The 18,757-nt window shown below is 40.7% G+C and overlaps 1 protein-coding gene and 1 long non-coding RNA gene across 2 annotated transcripts; one reads left to right on the plus strand and one right to left on the minus strand.

The window, feature by feature from the left end:
* Window positions 1-12,409: 12,409 nt before the first annotated feature.
* On the plus strand, window positions 12,410-15,789 carry LOC142368551 (uncharacterized). Its single transcript, XR_012767374.1, has 3 exons — window positions 12,410-12,836; window positions 14,479-14,514; window positions 15,079-15,789. It is a non-coding gene; the product is annotated as an uncharacterized LOC142368551 (long non-coding RNA).
* A 273-nt stretch (window positions 15,790-16,062) lies between these two features.
* On the minus strand, window positions 16,063-17,409 carry LOC142368930 (putative E3 ubiquitin-protein ligase RNF144A-A). The gene is made up of 2 exons (XM_075451142.1): window positions 17,279-17,409; window positions 16,063-16,741 (listed from the first exon to the last, which is right to left on the minus strand). Exons 1-2 carry the CDS (start codon window positions 17,339-17,341, stop codon window positions 16,286-16,288), a joined length of 519 nt encoding a protein of 172 aa, XP_075307257.1. The 5' UTR covers window positions 17,342-17,409; the 3' UTR covers window positions 16,063-16,285.
* Window positions 17,410-18,757: the final 1,348 nt, after the last annotated feature.

The following is an 18,757-nucleotide window of genomic DNA, read 5'->3' on the forward strand; positions in this document are numbered from 1 at the left end:
AACACCAGGATCGTAAGATTTTGAACAGTTTTCCGACCTGACTGTGACTTAAAACTAAGTCAAAACCTAGGTTGGTGGTGCCCCCTAAATTCGAGGTAAGGTTTATTTGAGACTGTAAGAACATCTCATAATTCCTTATATTTAATAGGTATATAAATACCCGGTAACGCTACATATTTTTGGTGCCCCGTGTGAGGCCCGAACTCACGACCTTCAGATTATGAGACTGAATATTAATTGAATATTAATTTAACACCAGGATCGTAAGATTTCGAACAGTTTTCCGACCGGACTGTGACTTAAAATTAAGTCAAAACCTAGGTTGGTGGTGCCCCTAAATTCGAGGTAAGGTTTATTTGAGACTGTAAGAACATCTCATAAATCCTTATATTTAATAGGTATATAAATACCCGGTAACGCTACATATTTTTGGTGCCCCGTGTGAGGCGTTTTACGGTAGACTGACTTACGTGAAGGAAAGCATAAACATGATATTGGCTGGTTCATTATCTGTGTGTGAGCAATGCAAGCAGTGGCTGTGTCTGTCTTTATAAACTTAGAATGACTAAAAGCACTTTATCAGAGTAATCGTGGACGCATGATAACTCTCCAAATCCGTGGGTGCGCAATATTAATTGCACACCGCAGAAGAGCAGCCAGCTGTCGCTGTTTCCCCCCAGAATAAAGATTTCATGCACAGCGTAAGAACGCTGAATTTAAAGGCCTGGCCGTAGTTGCGAGTTTCCAACACGGTTGATTTTATTTTTATGAGTATCACAAATTCAGCCGCGAGTCCCGGTGAATTTAGTCAACTCAGAGCCTCCTCAAACACAGGAGTTTTGATCTGCTGTAATCTTGCAGCCGGACATAAAAAAAGCATCAAGGTGCTATATTGAAACCCCATGAAGTGGGGGAGCGAGTTTAAACGTTGTTCAACGGAGCGTTGTGACGCCTAAAATAAAGTAATACAGATTACTTATTGAAAGTTAAAGCTGCTGAGCTTAACTGAATGAGTCAGAGCCGTCGCTCCTGATAAAATAAATGAATAAAATAAATAAATAAAATACACACGGTCACAAAACGTGATCGCATGAATGACTTAAACAGTCAATTGTTTTTGTATTATTAAAAAGACGACCGGAACGCCGTGTCTGTTGAACCCAGTTGAAAGAAAAAACTGAGGGTCTGTTTACTTTTAAAATGCTTACAAGCCCTAACTAAAATAATATACGGCAGTAGTGGACAGACCAATTTTGCTGCAGAAAAATTGAGTTGGTGACTCTATTCGTTGTTATTATCAAAGTTGGTGACTTTTATAAGCATTCTGAACTGAGGCCGCGTGTCTCAAGCATTGTGAATGTTGCAAAGCTGTGTTTAAAAGTTTGTGAGCAAACTACAACATCGCTTGTGCACTGTCTGTGAGAGACGTTAACCCTTTCATTCCCCAGTTGAAATGAGGCGAATTCACTGAGTGCTTGAAGGACTATTGGTGGGCGGTGCTAGAAATCGTCACCAGTGACGTCAACTCCTCACTCCCTTCTCTCAAACCCGCCCACTTGAAGCTTTTTGGACATGTGAGCGCTCAGGATCACATTAAATAGGATCACAAAGAAAGCTGATCATTTTGCTTGGTACTAACGAATACCAGCTTTATTTGAATATTCTTTAATGCATTCGAATCAATTGTTTGACATAAACAATACCAACTTTGTTATTTGGAAACATTAATTGAAGCTAATTTATCTCAAATGTGTGTCTTTCACCAAATCAGATTACCTTAACAGGAACTGATTATAAGACACTAAGGCTTAAAGAAAACAACAGCCAAGAGCTTGTATGTTCCCTTTTGTGTTAGCATTAATGTTTTCCCTCTTTTTACCATAACGGTTAATGATAAGCTTCTAAATTAAATGCATTTCTTCCAGTTTTGAGTAAAATAACACAGTCGTGTTTATTTTAACATCCTTCCTTATTTGTTTCTCAAGTAAACAAATTCAAAAGGAAGAAATTAATTTCAGGAGAACAATCCTTATTCCCAACTACCTTCACATTAACCCAACTATTTTCCCTTGTTCCAAACTCAAACTTATTTTCAAGAAAGAACCCTTTCTGAGACAAGTGAAAACAAGATGATGGACTTAACAAAACAGTTGATACTGGGTTATGCCTTAAAGAAAAGATGCATTAAAACACCTGAAACAGAGCCAATCAGTTTAAAGCCATCGGCTGAGACAAAAGCTAAAAAGCCCAAAGAAGAATCTCTGACCAAAATGTTAAGTAGTCTAGCTGTGGTGTTCGTTAAACATGCACACCAAGTGATGGGACAAGCCGCTGACAAACTTAAAACTCGGTCACAGAAAAAGCCACAGTTTCAGGAGGAAACCAAATTCCTCCAACACCAACTTAAAGCCACTGAGAGGGCATCCAGCCAAGCTAATGCCCAAGTAACAGAGTTAACAACACAGGTTGAAAACTCAAACCAACAAATTATTCAACTCAATGAAAACAACAAAAAGCTTGAACAGCTACTTCAAAACTGCCAACAAGAGTTGATTTCAACCCAAGTCCAACTGAAGAAGGTGGACCAAGCACAAAAACAGTCCCAGCAATCTCTACACATGGTTCTGCAGAAAGTGCAGGATTTAACAGTCAAAGTGCCAACTGATGACAAGCATCTTAATGTTGAGCAGGAACAAATGCAGCTGTTGACAGAACAGCCAAGCAAAGCTAAGGATGAGCAAAACGCCGCTCATCCACAGCAGGAACACCTATCAGATAAACCAGAAGGTGTTGAGATAGACCTACGTCAGTCTTTGGAGACTGGACATGAACAAGAAACACATGGTTTCCCCCAGGAAGACAGAGGGAACCCTTTTCCTGAAGTGAAAACAGCCTACAAGAGCTCAATTATTTCACCCCCGTCTTCAACGACAACAAATTCTTTCAGATCTGAAAAGATCGTTTATGATCCAGGTAAACCGGATCAATCATTTCCTACTCTAGGACCCCACGTTCCACAAGCTCCTTCTGACGAAGAGCTTGACAAAATTGCTCGCCATGTGCCCAGATTCGAGCCGACTCTCGGGACGCCACATGACACCCGAGCATATTTGGACGACATTGATTTCTTCATGCGAAGGTTTCCAAACGCATCAGTTAACAACAAATTCTACTTGATTAAGGTTACATCTAGCCGCGAAGTCAGTAGATTCATTGAACGTCAACCCGATTACATCCGGAACGACTATACACTCCTCTGCCAAACACTCGAACGCGAGTTTTCAGACGAGCTGACCCCATCTGGCTTAACCGCTGCCATGATGGTTAAACAGGGACGGAATGAGCTGCCTCAGCAGTATTATTACCGCCTCCTAAAAGCTTATTTTGGTTTCAGCAACAAGGTAGGAATGGAAGAAGACATGAGTTTCAAAACTCTTTTCCTTCAAAACCTCCATCCAACTACCAGCTATCACTTAGGAGTTATAGCTAACCCTCACACTGCTACCATTCAGCAGCTACGTGAATGGGCCAGTCTAGGTTTCCAAAAACATAGACAAGCTAAACAGCCAGAACCCATCACCACACAGACCCAGAACCCTGGTTCTTGGTCCCCAGAGTTAGAAGTGGGACAAAGTGGCAGACCTCCAGCAGAGGTCCCCCACTGGCCACATTCTCAACGGCCTAAGAAAGGCTCCAAACACAACTATTCCAAATCCTCATGGCCCAGCCATGAACCAACTCACTGCCACAGTGAAAACCACAGTGTTCATTCAAACCCGCAAAAAGACATGTCTTTTCAAAATCGACATGACCAGCAATCCGCTCAAAACCGCAACTGCAATTATAGACTTCGGTCTCGCTATAAACCATCACGCACTGCATGGTCACAACCATCACCAGATCAGAAAACAACTGAGATGAGCAGAGTCATCAACAAGGACCACATCAAATCTCAGCAATGGTCTGGTGAAATAAGTGCCATCAGTCAAGATGATATTGATAGCCTGAAAAGTCTGCTACTAAAAGAAAAGAAAAAAAAGTTCAGAACCCAACCGTGCTAACAGAGACTTAGAAATGCTAGCCTGTTCCTGGAGGTAGGACCATACACTCCAACAAACATTCTAGTAACCCCGAATACCAAACCTTTAACCATAGCTAACTCTTAAAGGAAGCAAAGAAGCTTACCCTCAAAATATCACTTACCCAATCACGATAAAACTACTCCGTAGTATCATGATGCCTCAAGATTGAATCCAGGACACCTCAGTGTTCAAAACTTCAATTTTCAAGTCTATCATCATCTGGTGACACACTCAACTTACCTTATTTCACCCATGTGACATCTACAAATGGGGGAAACTGGTCTATAACTGAATTAAAAGCAAAATTAGCAGTGAAATGCTGACAACAGCTTTCACCATGGATCCTTTTAGTTAGAATATCACTCGTTGCTACTGTACAGTGAAGCCCTGTCCAGGACCGCCGCCGCGACAAATATGTTACACATTACTGTTCGTATAAAGTCCTGCGAATATGCTCACACTCAGGTAGTAAACGTGCTCATTTCCTAACTATTAAGAAATACCACATCCTAGATCATGACTCTAACATGAGTAAAATTCTCCCCTAACATTGATCTTTTTCCAAAAGAAATCTGCATGCTTTTACTAGGATTTTCCATTTGAAATTATATAGGCTTAGAAACCTTTACTTATGAACATTATCTTTAGCTATTAGACATTTACTACGTAGGTTAAGTAAGCTTAACAAAATTACGTTTATAGCCATTGTTGTGTCAGAATTGTATTAGGCTGTCTCGAGACACCCACCATAACCCTCTTGAGAGTCCTAGCAACCACCAGACTCGGACACACTGGACTTCTTCACCTGCGATTCGGATCAGCCACGAGTTCAGATCCGATTCGAATGGGGGAATGTAGCAGTCACAGTGCCGTGTGGATTAAGAGTTTTTCAAACTTTGACAAAACCAACATTCCTGTGGGGGATGTTTACGTATGTGGATATAAACCAGATCTTCATTTTCTTTCCACAAAGGAAAAAGAGACAGAAACTGCCTAATTTACAACACCCTTAAGAGCTTTTGGGGAGTCGAACTCACTCTTGGAAAAGTGGGAGACTTACTATCTTATCTAGACCATAACTCGAAAGTTGACACTTTAACACCCCTTTTCACCAGGAATCCGACCAGATGGCTACTCATGAACTAAGAAGACTCACTGTTAGTCAAAATCTTAAACTATATAAATGTGTTTGATAACCGTGTACAATTTCTTTCAGGTTTCCAGCTTGATCACAAGACGCATATAGAGACAATTTGTACGATTCTGGCTTAAATATTGACAAAGAACTGATTTTGGTGGAAAATGCCCAACCTGCCTGATGGAACCACATTGCCCCCTAGTGGTCTGCAGTGTTGATTAGTTGAACATATAAATCCCCAAAGGACTCAGTAAAATGGATATGTAAAATGGACAATATGCAACTAGTAACTTCTAACGATGTCCCTTCGGTATCTATTTGGTATTTGTTTAGTGTCCCCATTGTTAACACAGAAATTAGCATTGTGTAATTCAATATTCATATGTCACGATTTCATAGATATTCATCTGAATTTTGAAAGTCATAATTGTCTTTATCATGTGTGTTATTTTGATGTCTTTATATTACAAGTCTATGTTATATCTTTAATCTGCATATCTTAACAAGATTTGGTGTTTTCAGAATCACCGAGACAAATGTTCTATGAGATGGGAGTAGTGGAGAAACACAGAATTCTTTGTCTAAATCCAGAAATCCCCCTAGCACAGATCACCTTACAGAGACATGCACACAGTTCAAGCATGCCATTGGCTGAAAAAGTAGTGTAAGCCCCGCCTCCGAGAGTCAAAACCCGGAACAGCGGAAAACACAGCCTCTTTGTCTTTGCTCTCTTGCCTTCTTCCCCGCTGGCGCTCGTGCTTGCTGGCTCGCTTCAGGCGTCTGCGCTTGCCCTCTGGTGCCCTGGATCTTGTTCCAGAAGGGTTCCAACCCAGAGTTTCAGAAGAAGATTTGAGCAGAAAACAGCTGCTCATAGACTTTTAGAAATGGTTTAAGCAGAAGAGAAGAGCTCGCCGGAGTTTGGGAGTTTTTCCCATAATCTCAAGAGAGAGCGGAAGGACGTGTGGATAACGATGCAGCGGACGACCGGAGGAGACCCTCCAGAACCCAGTGAGACCCCGGAGACGAGAAAGAAAGACCCGAACAAAGAAACAGATTGAAATACTCTGAAGATGCACGTTTTACGTGTTTGGGTTCGTCCCTCGCCATCCACGTCCTAACCAACCTGTTTCACGCCATCATCACCTTTTCTTACCAAGAAAGCCAACTCCAAGCAACCTTTTATTAATCTTCTGTGAACTTAAGTTCACTTCATCAGAGAAAGCAGCAACGGACCAACTCTGACACAACGATGGATTTGATCATCCCACAGTAAAGCCCTCGACATCATCGTCCCGTTTCCCGGTGAAAGAAGCAACTGAGAAGCTAAAAGGTCAGCCACCACAGCCAGGAAGGCCCAGAGAGCGGAAGAGAAGTCCCCTCGGACCCCGCGTGGCCGCTACCATGGTCCGAACCGACTGAACAGAACTTCAGCACAGTAAGACCGACCCGTTTTCACCTTAAAGTGGGTTTGATGGATGTCTCGAGGCTTTCACAGAATGATAAATTAATCCGAAATGTCAGTACAGTATTTAGATTCAAATAGTCAGCCAACCCAAACTATTTGAATAATTCCAGTATTTTCCCATTCCCCATATTTTATTTTATATTCACTAAGTGTTTTATATAATCACCCATATTCAATGCATCTCCTGTTTGTTTAAAGGTTCATGTCTAAGATCATATCATTGTAATAAACAGCTCATATATCTATATATATGTTATAATCACAGATTGTGTCGTATGCTTTCTTTACGTAATGTCTGTCCAACCAAACGAGAACTTCACGAAAGTAGCGAGATATGAGACTGAATATTAATTGAATATTAATTTAACACCAGGATCGTAAGATTTCGAACAGTTTTCCGACCGGACTGTGACTTAAAATTAAGTCAAAACCTAGGTTGGTGGTGCCCCTAAATTCGAGGTAAGGTTTATTTGAGACTGTAAGAACATCTCATAAATCCTTATATTTAATAGGTATATAAATACCCGGTAACGCTACAATTGAGTCGCACTTTTCCTCACACAAAAGGGGCTAAATCTCTACAAATAACATTAAATACCTTCATCTTGGCATTATGTGTCAAATATATCCAGCAACTAAATGCCTGTTCAAAAAAACAACTTAAAAGAAACATGGTGACTGAATTACAGTTTTTGTGGATGCAAAAGTCCCACTACAACTAAGCCAAATAACTTCACAAAGGTATGAAATTATTGCACAAACTTGTAGCTCCCGGTGCAAAGTACAGGCTTAATGATCCTCGCTGCAGGAGACAGCTGGTTCCTGATTGGCTACTCAGCTCCTGCAGCTGTTCAGGGTCAGAACATTTAACAGTAACAAAATGATAAACATATGACAGAGAGTACAGAACAAGTTCAAGCATTGCACTATTGTTCCTCTGTTTTATGACACGTTTTTCTATTTCAATACAGTTCCAATCTGTTACTCAAATGTGTGTGTTGACTCAAGCAGGTAAACATTAAGGGGAAACTTGAATACAACATATAAACATCTTTTAAACAAAGGTAGATTTGGTGGCCACACACATGTGAAATGTAAATATTAAGTGTCTCAGAATTGCTTTTATGCTAAATGTATGTTAATGTGTAGCCTACACACACACACATATATATATATATATATATATATATATATGTTCGTATATATATTTACTAGGGCTGGGCAACGATTAAAATTTGTAATCTAATTACTCACATGATTTCCCTGATTAATCACAATTAATCGCATTTGTACGCATTTGTTGTGCGAACACACTTTTAACATCAGCATCTTTCTGTAGTTTTTATGTAGAAGCCTCGCTCCACTGTCTGTTTCCTTGAATGACTTGCTGCTATCAGTTGTGTGTTTTGCCTTTAAGTGATATTTTAGACTGGAACTACTACGCTGAGAAGACAATTCAACTTGGCAGTGTTTACAGATGACTTTGGTTCTGTCGACTCCGCCGTCTGGAAGAACTTTAAAATGAAAATGACAGAGTAAAAGTTCCGTACCCTTCTCCATGTTTGGTGGATCCGCCGATTACTTTCTTTTCCGGTTCCACAGCAGACGGCAACTTTTACAAAATAAAAGCCTGTGAGCAACAGACTTTTACAATAATAAAATAAATAATAAAAACATCGTTAATGCGCGATAAAATATTTGCCGGCGTTAAATAATTAACGAGTTAACGCGATAATAACGAGTTAAAGCTATGGTAGGTAATCCTAGAGAGCTAGCAAGAGAGCTAGCAAGATTCGAAAGTGTCCCCTCCTCTAAGCTCCACCCCCCCCTCCCCATTCCGTAGGGAGCCGGCAGAGGGGGGCGTAGGCAGAAAGCAGAGGCATCTGATTGGTTTTTGTAGGCGCTCCATTCCGAGATCAGCGGGACGCTGATCTCGGATTGGTCAGCTTTTTCTCAGTCCTGCAGCTGCCACAGAGGTCTGATTATTTTCGTCCCTTTTTCTAAATACATCTTGTATAGATTTCTCTCAGGACAGACGGACCATTTCACCCAGTATTACAAAATGTGTTTCTGAACAGGATTACCAACCATGCCTTTAACTCGCCCAGCCCTAATATTTACATGTACACATTCTGCACTCATATTCAAATATATTCTTGGTACATAATTTTGTTGGGCTTACTTCCAGCCTCTTTCTCTATGGAGCTAAATCAGTTTCAATATTCACAAATGCGCAGGATAAGATTCACAAATGTATTTCTGATGCACACACAAATATAACTTGATTTACAAGCTGCTTCTGGTCTGTGGACTTTGCTGCATTTGTGTGTGAATTTTGAGACTCCCCTGACTTGCTTCAACCCACAAATGTCTTTTTTTTTTTAACACGGAATGATCTGCAACCAATCAGATATCTGCCTTTTTTCAGCCAATCATAAGAACGCACCCAACGTGTGAGAGTGGTGTAAAAAGAGAGTGGCAACACTCCCATAGACTTCTATAGAAAGAAAGGAATGCGGAAGTTACGTGGGTCACGGAGACGCCAGAGTTCCAAACAAGAGATGCAGCTCTGTTAAAGGGATAGTTCGCCTCTTTTGACATGAAGCTGTATGACATCCCACATTAGCAATATCATTTATGAACATTGACTTACCCCCTGCTGCGTCCTGTGAGCCGAGTTCCAGCTGAGTTTTGGAGTCCACGAAGCTAGTCCGGCTAGTTGGCTGGGGCTTAAAAAATAAAACGTTTTGCTTCTCAAAAAAATATGCGTTCAAAAGAGTAATACATTTGCATCACAAAAATCGTTCTGATGAAAAAGTCAGACCTCACTTCGCTTGGCGCTATTTTTGCCTCCCTTGATATCAATGCGTCCAATGTAAAACTGTGCAGACTGAGCACTCCCTAGCCACCTAGCAATAGCTGCACCTGTTACGGTGTTTGCTGCTCAGAAGCAGGGGAGTGCTCAGTATGCTCTTCATGGTTCATGCTCGCACTATTTTCTTAGCGGTGGCGGAGTAATATCAACGAACATCCAGTACAAAATGTCAAATAAAACACGATAGAAGCAACGAAATTTGATATGGATTACCAGTGCACACCAGTAACCACTCCGGTGAGTTGATTATTTTGAAAACGGATGTTTATGGTACTTTTACGGACCTTTCTGGACATTCACATGACTTGCCATTCTGAAACAGGTTGAGATGAATCAAAATTAGGCAAATACCGGAGACAGCAGTAAACATCAAAAAAGCGGTGAGGGGGGTTCTAAAACATTGCAGACGACTCATAAAAGAGGCTTAATGTTGAAAATACCGCAGTTCTCCTTTAAATACAGTTTCAGTATAACGCTGTGCTTTGTGTAACAAACCTACCTTGGGCTCAATCCTCGTGTACTGGCACTGCGCCTACATCACAGCCCATATTTACGTGCTGAGGAGAGCCCTGCCAACCAGTGAGCATCCATGATACACGAATAAAGGTAAATATGATTGGCAGTCACTGTGGAAGTGGAATCAACAGCCAACCCGTTACATAAGGACATTATTAGCGATCTACGAGTGGGCTGTCAAAGCTAGCATCATCTGTTTACATTGGCAAACGCTGCGCAAACTACTTCCGGCAGAAATTAAGTGCATTTGTGGAGGGTAATGGCGCCGCCCTAGCCTGGATGCCAGCCGAACTTAGCCCCGCCCTTAAAAGTTTTGGTCGGGAAGTTCGGTCTGGCTCTGCTCAGTTGGGAAATCATTATGCCCGACCAAGAATCGGTCGACCCAATCAGATTGCCAGGGCGGGCTTTATACGATGATGAACAGATGATCAACAGGGACATTATCGACTACGTCACTAAAGAGCGCTTGGTTTGACTTCGTTTGAAACAAACATGGCTGCCGCTGGAGAGCTAGGGTGTGTAGATTCTGCCATCGAGTCTGTTCTACAGGATCTCCACATTGCATTCGTTTTGAAAGACGAACAGAGGAACGCGATAAAGGCTTTTATCGATACACATACTACGTTGCTCTGATTGGTTGTAGGTCTATCCAATTGAGCGAAGAGGCATTTTTTCTCCTGGTTCGGTTGAAACACGCCCCATACTCAAATCTCTATTGAGCGGTATCAGACTCACATTCTGACTAGAATCGTGGGTATGACGTAGTCAGGCTAGCGCCGCCCAGGGTTTGTCGCGTAAAGTTGTCTATATAACGTAGCCTGCGTGCCTTTCGCTGCGCATTCAGTGTTACCAGATTGGGCGGCCCAATTGGGCGTCTTTTGACTGCCTCCGGCGGGCAGAAAATGCCTTCGGCGGGCGAATGCAATTTGGGCTGCTTTCAACACGTTTGGGCGGGGATTTTTGTTCTCACAACAGTTATGCATTTTATTCAGTGAATAAAAAGGTTAATGTTAAAAGTGAATAAACAAATCAAATTGTGTTCCTATCAATCCATACAGTGTAGGCCTATGTACACAGCAGGCGGCATATATGCCATAGCTGGTTGAACAGAGCCATATAGTGGTTGAGTACAGGTGTCGTGCCAAAAAGTGATTGTCTGCCAGAATCTGATTTGCCGCCGCGGGAGCGCGCACAGCAGCCCGTTGAGTGGTAGCGCAAAACCGTCTGCTTTTCTCTGGATTAAGCGATCATACTATGCAGATACACACAACTGCATTATAATGTAGACCTAATTATAGCTTCGAAAGTTTGACGTTTATCACGTAAAGACAATTACGTGATAAACATGTATCTATGCTCGGTATATCTGATGACTTTGTAGAGCCCTGTCTTTGGAAATTAGACTGTAATGAATATGATTTAGGCTGTTGGTGGATTTTCAATAAAGATATGATAACTTTTGCAACGATCCTCGTGACTGCATTGTTTTTTATCCGATCTGGGCCCTTCATAGTATTTGCTTCCCATGTTTGGATGCGTTTTGCAGTTATCAATCAGTTTTCACCTGCCAAAAACTGATTGAAGGCCAAATACAGTCCGGATCTCGCTTTTGCAATATTTGCACCGTGCCTTGGACGGATCTTGCGGGATAGGTGCAATCCATACTTTTAGGACGTCCTCCTGCAGTATACTGATATGAAAAAAAAAAAAAAAAACTTTGTAACACTGTGAATGATACTTGTTATGTGGTTAATGAGTAATATGTTTCAGAATTTAATTATTACTCAAATATTAAATGTTTTCATGTGAAAAACGTTGTTGGTCGTTTTTTTGCTGAAGTGGGCGGGTTTTGGAACGTGATTGGGCGGAAATCGCTCAACCTAATCTGGCAACACTGAGCGCATTTTTCCTCTGCTTGTGTTGTGCGGTAATGAAAAACATCTCATTTAACACGTTTGGCTACTTAATCCCGTTGTTATGAGAAGTTATTTAGTTATTAATCTTAATCGCTTTAATTGTGCAACGATCAATACAACCCAGAATCTTTATACGCATTTGTGAATCTTGAATCTGATTTAGCTCCATATTTTCTCTTCTTATACACATCTGTTGTGATATAAACAGAAGCGACTTTGTAACGCCAGTCTCACACACATCAACCCCAAATTAAGCACAAACTGTGTTTGCACAGTCAACAGGAGGCCGCTGATGACTACTTACACTGGTTATGGTGACAGTAGAATAATTTAGAGCGGAGTTACTGAATATTTCCATAAGTGTTGCACTTTGTAGACGGTCCCTTGCCACTACCCTGTGCGCGTGGAGTCTCGTGTTATTTATCACACAAGAACATATTATTTACATAAAAGTGTGCATGTATTATTCAGCTCGTCGTTGTTTGAGAGAGGTGTGATTTGTTCTATGAGGACGCTTAATTTTAGAGGTATTGATTCGAAAACTGAGAATATGTGAATATCTGTCCAACTTTACTGAACCGGAAGTAAAGTTGGCGAGACGAGGAAGAGGGAGGAGAAAATAGAAACGCGCATATTAAGTTCGGTTTCATAGTTCCATCTGCTCGACAAGAACAGCGCGGAGAAATCTGGAAAGAAGAGAAAATGGTTGTCCAGGTCAAGGTGATTGGATTTAGGGATGAAAATATGACAATCAATCTGTGCAACAGCGAAGAGGAGTTGAAGACCATGACTGTGCTGCAGCTGAAGAAGAAGATAGTTGAATATAATCCAACACTTCAGGAAGGTAAAATCTCTGAGTTTGTACACTGACGTGGTTAAAATAAACACTACAGAGTAGTTTTCAGTCAAATTTAATTATGGCTGTACACCAGTTCAGTTTATTTTCTTTAGTACAGCCGTTTAGAAGCTTTGATCGGTTTTGAAACGGGTGCTACGCCAAAAAGGAAATGAATGCCAGAAATGGCTGCAGCGCGCGCACCGTCTTCTTTTTCGCGCAGTCTCTGAGGTATTTATTAAATAAAGAGTTGTCCTTGAATTTATGTTTAAATTTGTGGATTATTTACTGCTCACTGAATTTATATAGATCGTTATAAATGTATATGACGCTTAAGTTGCCTTCAATTAATGGGATGGGCATAAAGGGCTAGTTCACTGCATGCTGATCACATAAGCTTAGACCCTGTATTAAAATGACAATAGTTAGAAAGATCAAATCTGAACATTATCATTCTAAAGAGGGTATACATTCAATAATACCTTATTTGGGATTTGTGAAAACTGAAATAAGGGCCATTTCACTGCTTTCTTTTACCAAATGTATGTGATCAGCATTCGAAAAATGCAGTGAAATGGCCCTTAATGTCCAATTCTTTTAATTCGCGATTCAGCAGCTGTGAATCGGAAGACAACTTCAGAGTCCTATAAATGAAGCCACTTTAATCAGAGAGTTTTCCATTTACCAAAGCGAGACAACTGCTCCCAGCTTTTGGCTTTACAAATGTTTCTGCCATAAAATTGCTCGATTTAATTTAAGAGAGTTATATTGTACAGATTGCTAAAGACCAACTGGTTATTTCCATCCACCAAAATAACCTTTAAACTAAACTTATGGGACATTATAGTTGTTTTATGCCAGCCAAAAGGTGATTGCAGCATTTCCTTGTTGTCTTTTCCTTTTTGAAATAAACATTGGGGTCACATATGACCCAGACACATAGAAAATGATACTTCTCAGGAAGGAAAGTATCTATTATTATAATTATTATTATTATCATTATTATTATTATTATTATTATTATTATTATTATTATTATTGTTATCCATCCATTATCTATACCGCTGAATCCGTCGGTCGGGTCGTGGTATTATTATTATTATTATTATTATTATTATTTTATCATTGAATTTGTAGAAAAAGTCTCAAACACCAAAGCTTGGGGCAGAAGGCACGTCTTGGTGAAGTGGAAAGCTCTATTATAAGAACTGACATCACAATATTGAAATGGCTTAATTTATAATGATGTGTGAGCAGTTGATAATTGACAAACATTACCATAAATTCAAAGGATACCCTTTATTTAATAAGTTATGAACACATCCTCCATGTTAATTTCACTGTACTCTCTACACACAAACTGGCAGAAGGCAAAACAAACATGGAGCCAAAACGCTGAGAGGAACAGCCCTAATCCACAGAAACTGAGTGAAACGAGCTTTAACAGGCAGCATACACTCCCTCATGTTTCAATGATCACTTTCTGACAGATCATCACTTTTTGGCACAGCACCTAATTGGTATGTAGGCCTGTCATCAATAGTGAGATTAAAAGATATTCACTCTACTAATTTGTCAGTATTTTTCTTTAAACTGCTTCATAACTGGTGGATTTTTACTTGTTTTCCTTCTGCTTGGATTGTTTTTGCAGTATTATTAAAAGAAACTGGGGACAACGGCAGTGCAGGTAAACTATTTATGATATTTTCTGTCTTTTTTTATAAAACAAAGAAAAGGAGATTTAAATATTTTCACTTGATGCCAAGTACACAATTCGAAACCAATCGCATCTGAATTCTTGACGAATGAAAGAAAACTATAAAACTTTAGATAATTAAAATGTAGATGCAAGACATACAAATGTCCAAATGTGATCCGTCACAATGGTTGAAATGTTATTTGTTCAGCTAAGGGATTAGTTTAGTCAGTTTTATTGATGTGTAGTTCCCGTGTCAGCAACCTTTCATTAACGAATTATTGAAAGTGAAGTATATGAATTTATAATGATCTTTTTTACTTTAATGGTCATCTGAAGAAGCCAAACTTTATGTGACTCTAAGTTCGGGCAGTAGCAGGTCGAACTACTTCTTTCACTTTTTTAGAGTTCTAGATGATAGATTAAATAATAATAATAATTATTATTATTATTTGATTACCCTGGAGAAATGCTCAGCCTTGCCCTTGGATGGCTGTCAGAAGCTGGTTTTAACCTGTTTTTGTGTGTGTGTGTGTGTGTGTGTGTGCATTTTAGAGCTCTTAATATTTTTCCCTGAAACAAAGTGGTTAAGCAGTGACTCTGCTCTGCTGACTCACTATGGAATCCAACACAAATCCATCATACGGTTGGTTCTGACATTGAGTGGCGGAGGATGTTCTCCGGGAGAGAGCGGTGATGGGATGGGTGACAAGGACGGTGAAACCCGAAGAAGTCAGGAGAAACTTGCTAACTTTCAAAAATGCAACCTACAATAACCTTTTTTTGGCCGTATGCATCATTTCTGTTGGTCGAAGGTTTGTCACCTTGTGATGCACTAACCGTAACCACCACGTCCTCACTGAGCGTGCATCAAGCCTCCTTCCCAGGACTTTCAACCCCACAGCAAAACAAGTCACCTGGAGATTTAGCACCACTTGTCATGACAATTTTTAAGTTTCTACAAGAGAAAATGTGCCTTTTTGTTTAAAGTTTTTGTGGTTTACTCTGGCCATAAAGCCTTTTTATTTGGGTTCATTGAATATTACGAGACAATCATGTATTAATATGAATGTATTGTGTATGTTTGTGTTGTTAATCTCTACTCATAACATTTTCTGCAACACTTACAGTATGTACACATGCTCTCTGCCATATTATTGTTCTGTGTTATTTTGCTATGCAGGTATAAGATTTTTAATGTCACATTTTACGTGGATAAGTGTTGCAGTTTCATACACATTTGAATAAAGATTAACCACAGAATAATGTAACTTGTAAATTTATCTACACAACAAGAAATACGCTCACATAGATTAAACTGTTCACAGCTTCACATACAGATACGAAAGGTTTCACAGTCTTTACTGAGTTCCCTTATATTCACCAGTGTTTGTGTGTTAATGAGAGCTTTCCAGTGGTTCACATCGAGGTGTCTCGATTGTTTGCGTGAAAGGTCTTCGGTGTTGTAATGCCCCTTATTGGGGCCCTCATGCCATCATGCACTTACTCGGATCAGACATCAAACAGACTTTCTGTTGAAAAGGATTTTTTTATTAACTAGAACTGAGAAGAGATCAATCAGGAGTAAAGAAACATAAAACACATCTTCAGTGATATAGTTAGCATCATTAAGGAACACAGGCGATAATGATCGATGCTGTTAAGGAACATGGAAAGATAGGTCTGCAACATTTGTAGCTTCTGAGAATCTTACTTTAAAATTTAAAGGGAAAGAGAACCGTTGTGAGCAGCTGGTGCGTATTTATCTTCTGTGCCATATGGGTATGGAGGTTTGTCTGGGAGCCACACCATCGCTGCAGGGGATGAAGTAGGAGCTCGTCCTCAGGCACTCAGGAGTGAGCTTCAGGCACACGAAGCAGAACTCCACCTGGCAGCGAGGACAGATGATGTTCTTGCAGCCCGTCTTGTCGTGCTCCACCTTGTAACCGCAGGTGGGACAGGCCCGGATAGAGGGACAGTCGGAGACCCCCTGCACCTGAGTGAGGGCGCTGGTCTTGCAGGTCCTGAGGAGTTCAAGGTCTTGGTTGACGCAGCCATCGTTGTCGCAGCGATCAGAGCGTGGAGCCGTACCTTTCCACGGCTTCAAACACTGCCAGCAGAACTGGTACAGTTTCTTCTTGTCTGCCGTGCACACCGTGCACTGAACACTGAGGTTAGTCAGGTCCTCTCTTTCAACGTGAGATTTGCAACCAGGACACTATCACAAAACAAGCAAACAAACAAAACAAAGTTAAGCCCGGGGCGGTCGGTGGCGTAGTGGGTTGAGCAGGCGCCCCATGTACAGAGGCTACAGTCCTCGCTGCAGCTGGCCCCGGTTTGAGTCCCACATCGGACGGCCCTTTGCTGCATGTCATTCCCCTCTCTCTGTCCCTGCTTCCTGTCTCTCTTCAAATATCCTGTCCATTAAAGGCATAAAAATCCCCCCCCCAAAAAAATTTAAAAAGAAAAGTTAATTCTCCAGGAAATCTGCTCCTTTTTATTTGATTTTTTTCTTTATTTGATAAGATTCTAACAGTACTGCAGTAAATGCAGCACGGGTGCAGGACCTGGTGCCAGTTTTCCAGCGCTAAATGACTGCACTTACATTTTTACTCTCATCCAGGACTGTTTGTTCACAGTTTGTGTCACAGTGATAAAACAGCTGCCATATAAGGTGGCAGCCTGATCATCGGGATTAATAAAAGGACGAAAACAGCCATCAAACCAATGATTAATGATCAAGCGGGACACTTACGGTTTTAAAGTCGCAGTACTCAGTGGCAGCCAGGCGGGCGATTTTCTGTTCAAAGTCGTGCATTTCTTCAGCTGTCAGCACCGCCAGCCGACGCACCTCTGCATAAGACCACACAGCTCCACACAGTTGCACGGTGCCTTCCTTTAAAGCGGGGCACTTGAATTTGTATCGGCCCTGAAAATTTAAGATGACATTGCCATTATATTGCCAGTTAAAGATAAAATGGAACTGGTTGGAGATACTGAGCACCTGTTACAGGTAGATAACAGTGAAACTGAATCAAAACAGGTCCCATAAAGCTGAGGGGCCTTTTTGCTTTGTGATATGATACATATCTATATAGATATAGGTATCTTACAGTAAAATATAAAATACATGCCCACCTTAAAACGACCTAATGAAAATCTTTTAACTTTGTTGTTCACAGTAAGAGGAATTTGACAGAAAGATAAACTGATTTATCTGTATAATATGGGCTTTCGGGTGCCATTAAAATAATTGATGCCCTCAAAGCAGAGGAAGGCTGTGAAAATCTAGAAAAGCATTTCTGGGTGGCAGTTAACAGGGACAGTGGATGCCAGTTTGAGGGCTAGAAAACCAAGATAACTCTCAAATTTCTAGAAATTAAAGGCCTCCATTGATCGTAAAAACACCCTCAGGAAGACGACGCTGAAGTTGGCCTCCGATTCGCAAATTAAAGGGATGGGCATAAAGGGCCATTTCACTACATTTTTTGCATTTTGATCGCCCTAAACTAGGTCCTGTATGGACACTACAAAAGTTACACTGCTCAAATCTGGATAGAATTATTCTAAAGACGGTACAGAGTCTTTAAAACACATTGTATGTTGGTGCACTATGAGGGTGGGCAAACCGTTAATATAATAGATCCATGGGGCAAACGGGTTTACCTTTGGACTATGTGGGGGGAATGAAATCATCTTGCTGTAAAAGTGGGGGTGACGAAACACCACCATCCCCCACAGGTGCGACACCCATGGTCCCCAGGAATGACTGCGAGATGGATGGTTGTTTGCGTCTGTGAGGCCCTGTGATGGACATGCGACCTGTCCTGGGTGTACACTGCCTCTCACCCAATGGCAGCTGGGATAGACTCCCATCCATCCATTTCCTCACTTAATTCAATCCAGGGTTGACTGTCACATCACACATATATACTTTTATATGTGTGTCATTGTTAACTCATTTTTGTTAAATAATTAAACTGTATACCCTTCTTAAACATTTTATCATTACATTTTCATAATTATTGCACTAAAATACTGGGTCATGAAAGAACATCTGTTCATTAGATGACATAATATTCAGTTTATTTAGTGCATCATACAATCAAGTGATTTAACAGTAATTGACACTTTAATTCCAGGGAAATGGAAACTTTTCATGTTCAGACAGTGTTTTATTCTGTGTTAGCATTAATTTTACCAGTATGCTAACCACTGTTTTCTTAGCTGACCC

The sequence above is a fragment of the Odontesthes bonariensis genome, chromosome 19 (assembly GCF_027942865.1).
Source record: "Odontesthes bonariensis isolate fOdoBon6 chromosome 19, fOdoBon6.hap1, whole genome shotgun sequence".
NCBI classification, from domain to species: Eukaryota; Metazoa; Chordata; class Actinopteri; order Atheriniformes; family Atherinopsidae; genus Odontesthes; species Odontesthes bonariensis.

Excerpts from the sequence above, each read along its gene's own strand:
- LOC142368930 (XM_075451142.1), bottom strand. The coding sequence starts at position 17,341 with ATGCACGACTTTGAACAGAAAATCGCCCGCCTGGCTGCCACTGAGTAC. Across the intron at positions 16,742-17,278 it reads AGTACTGCGACTTTAAAACC|TGTCCTGGTTGCAAATCTCA; the intron begins GTAAGTGTCCCG and ends GTTTTGTGATAG.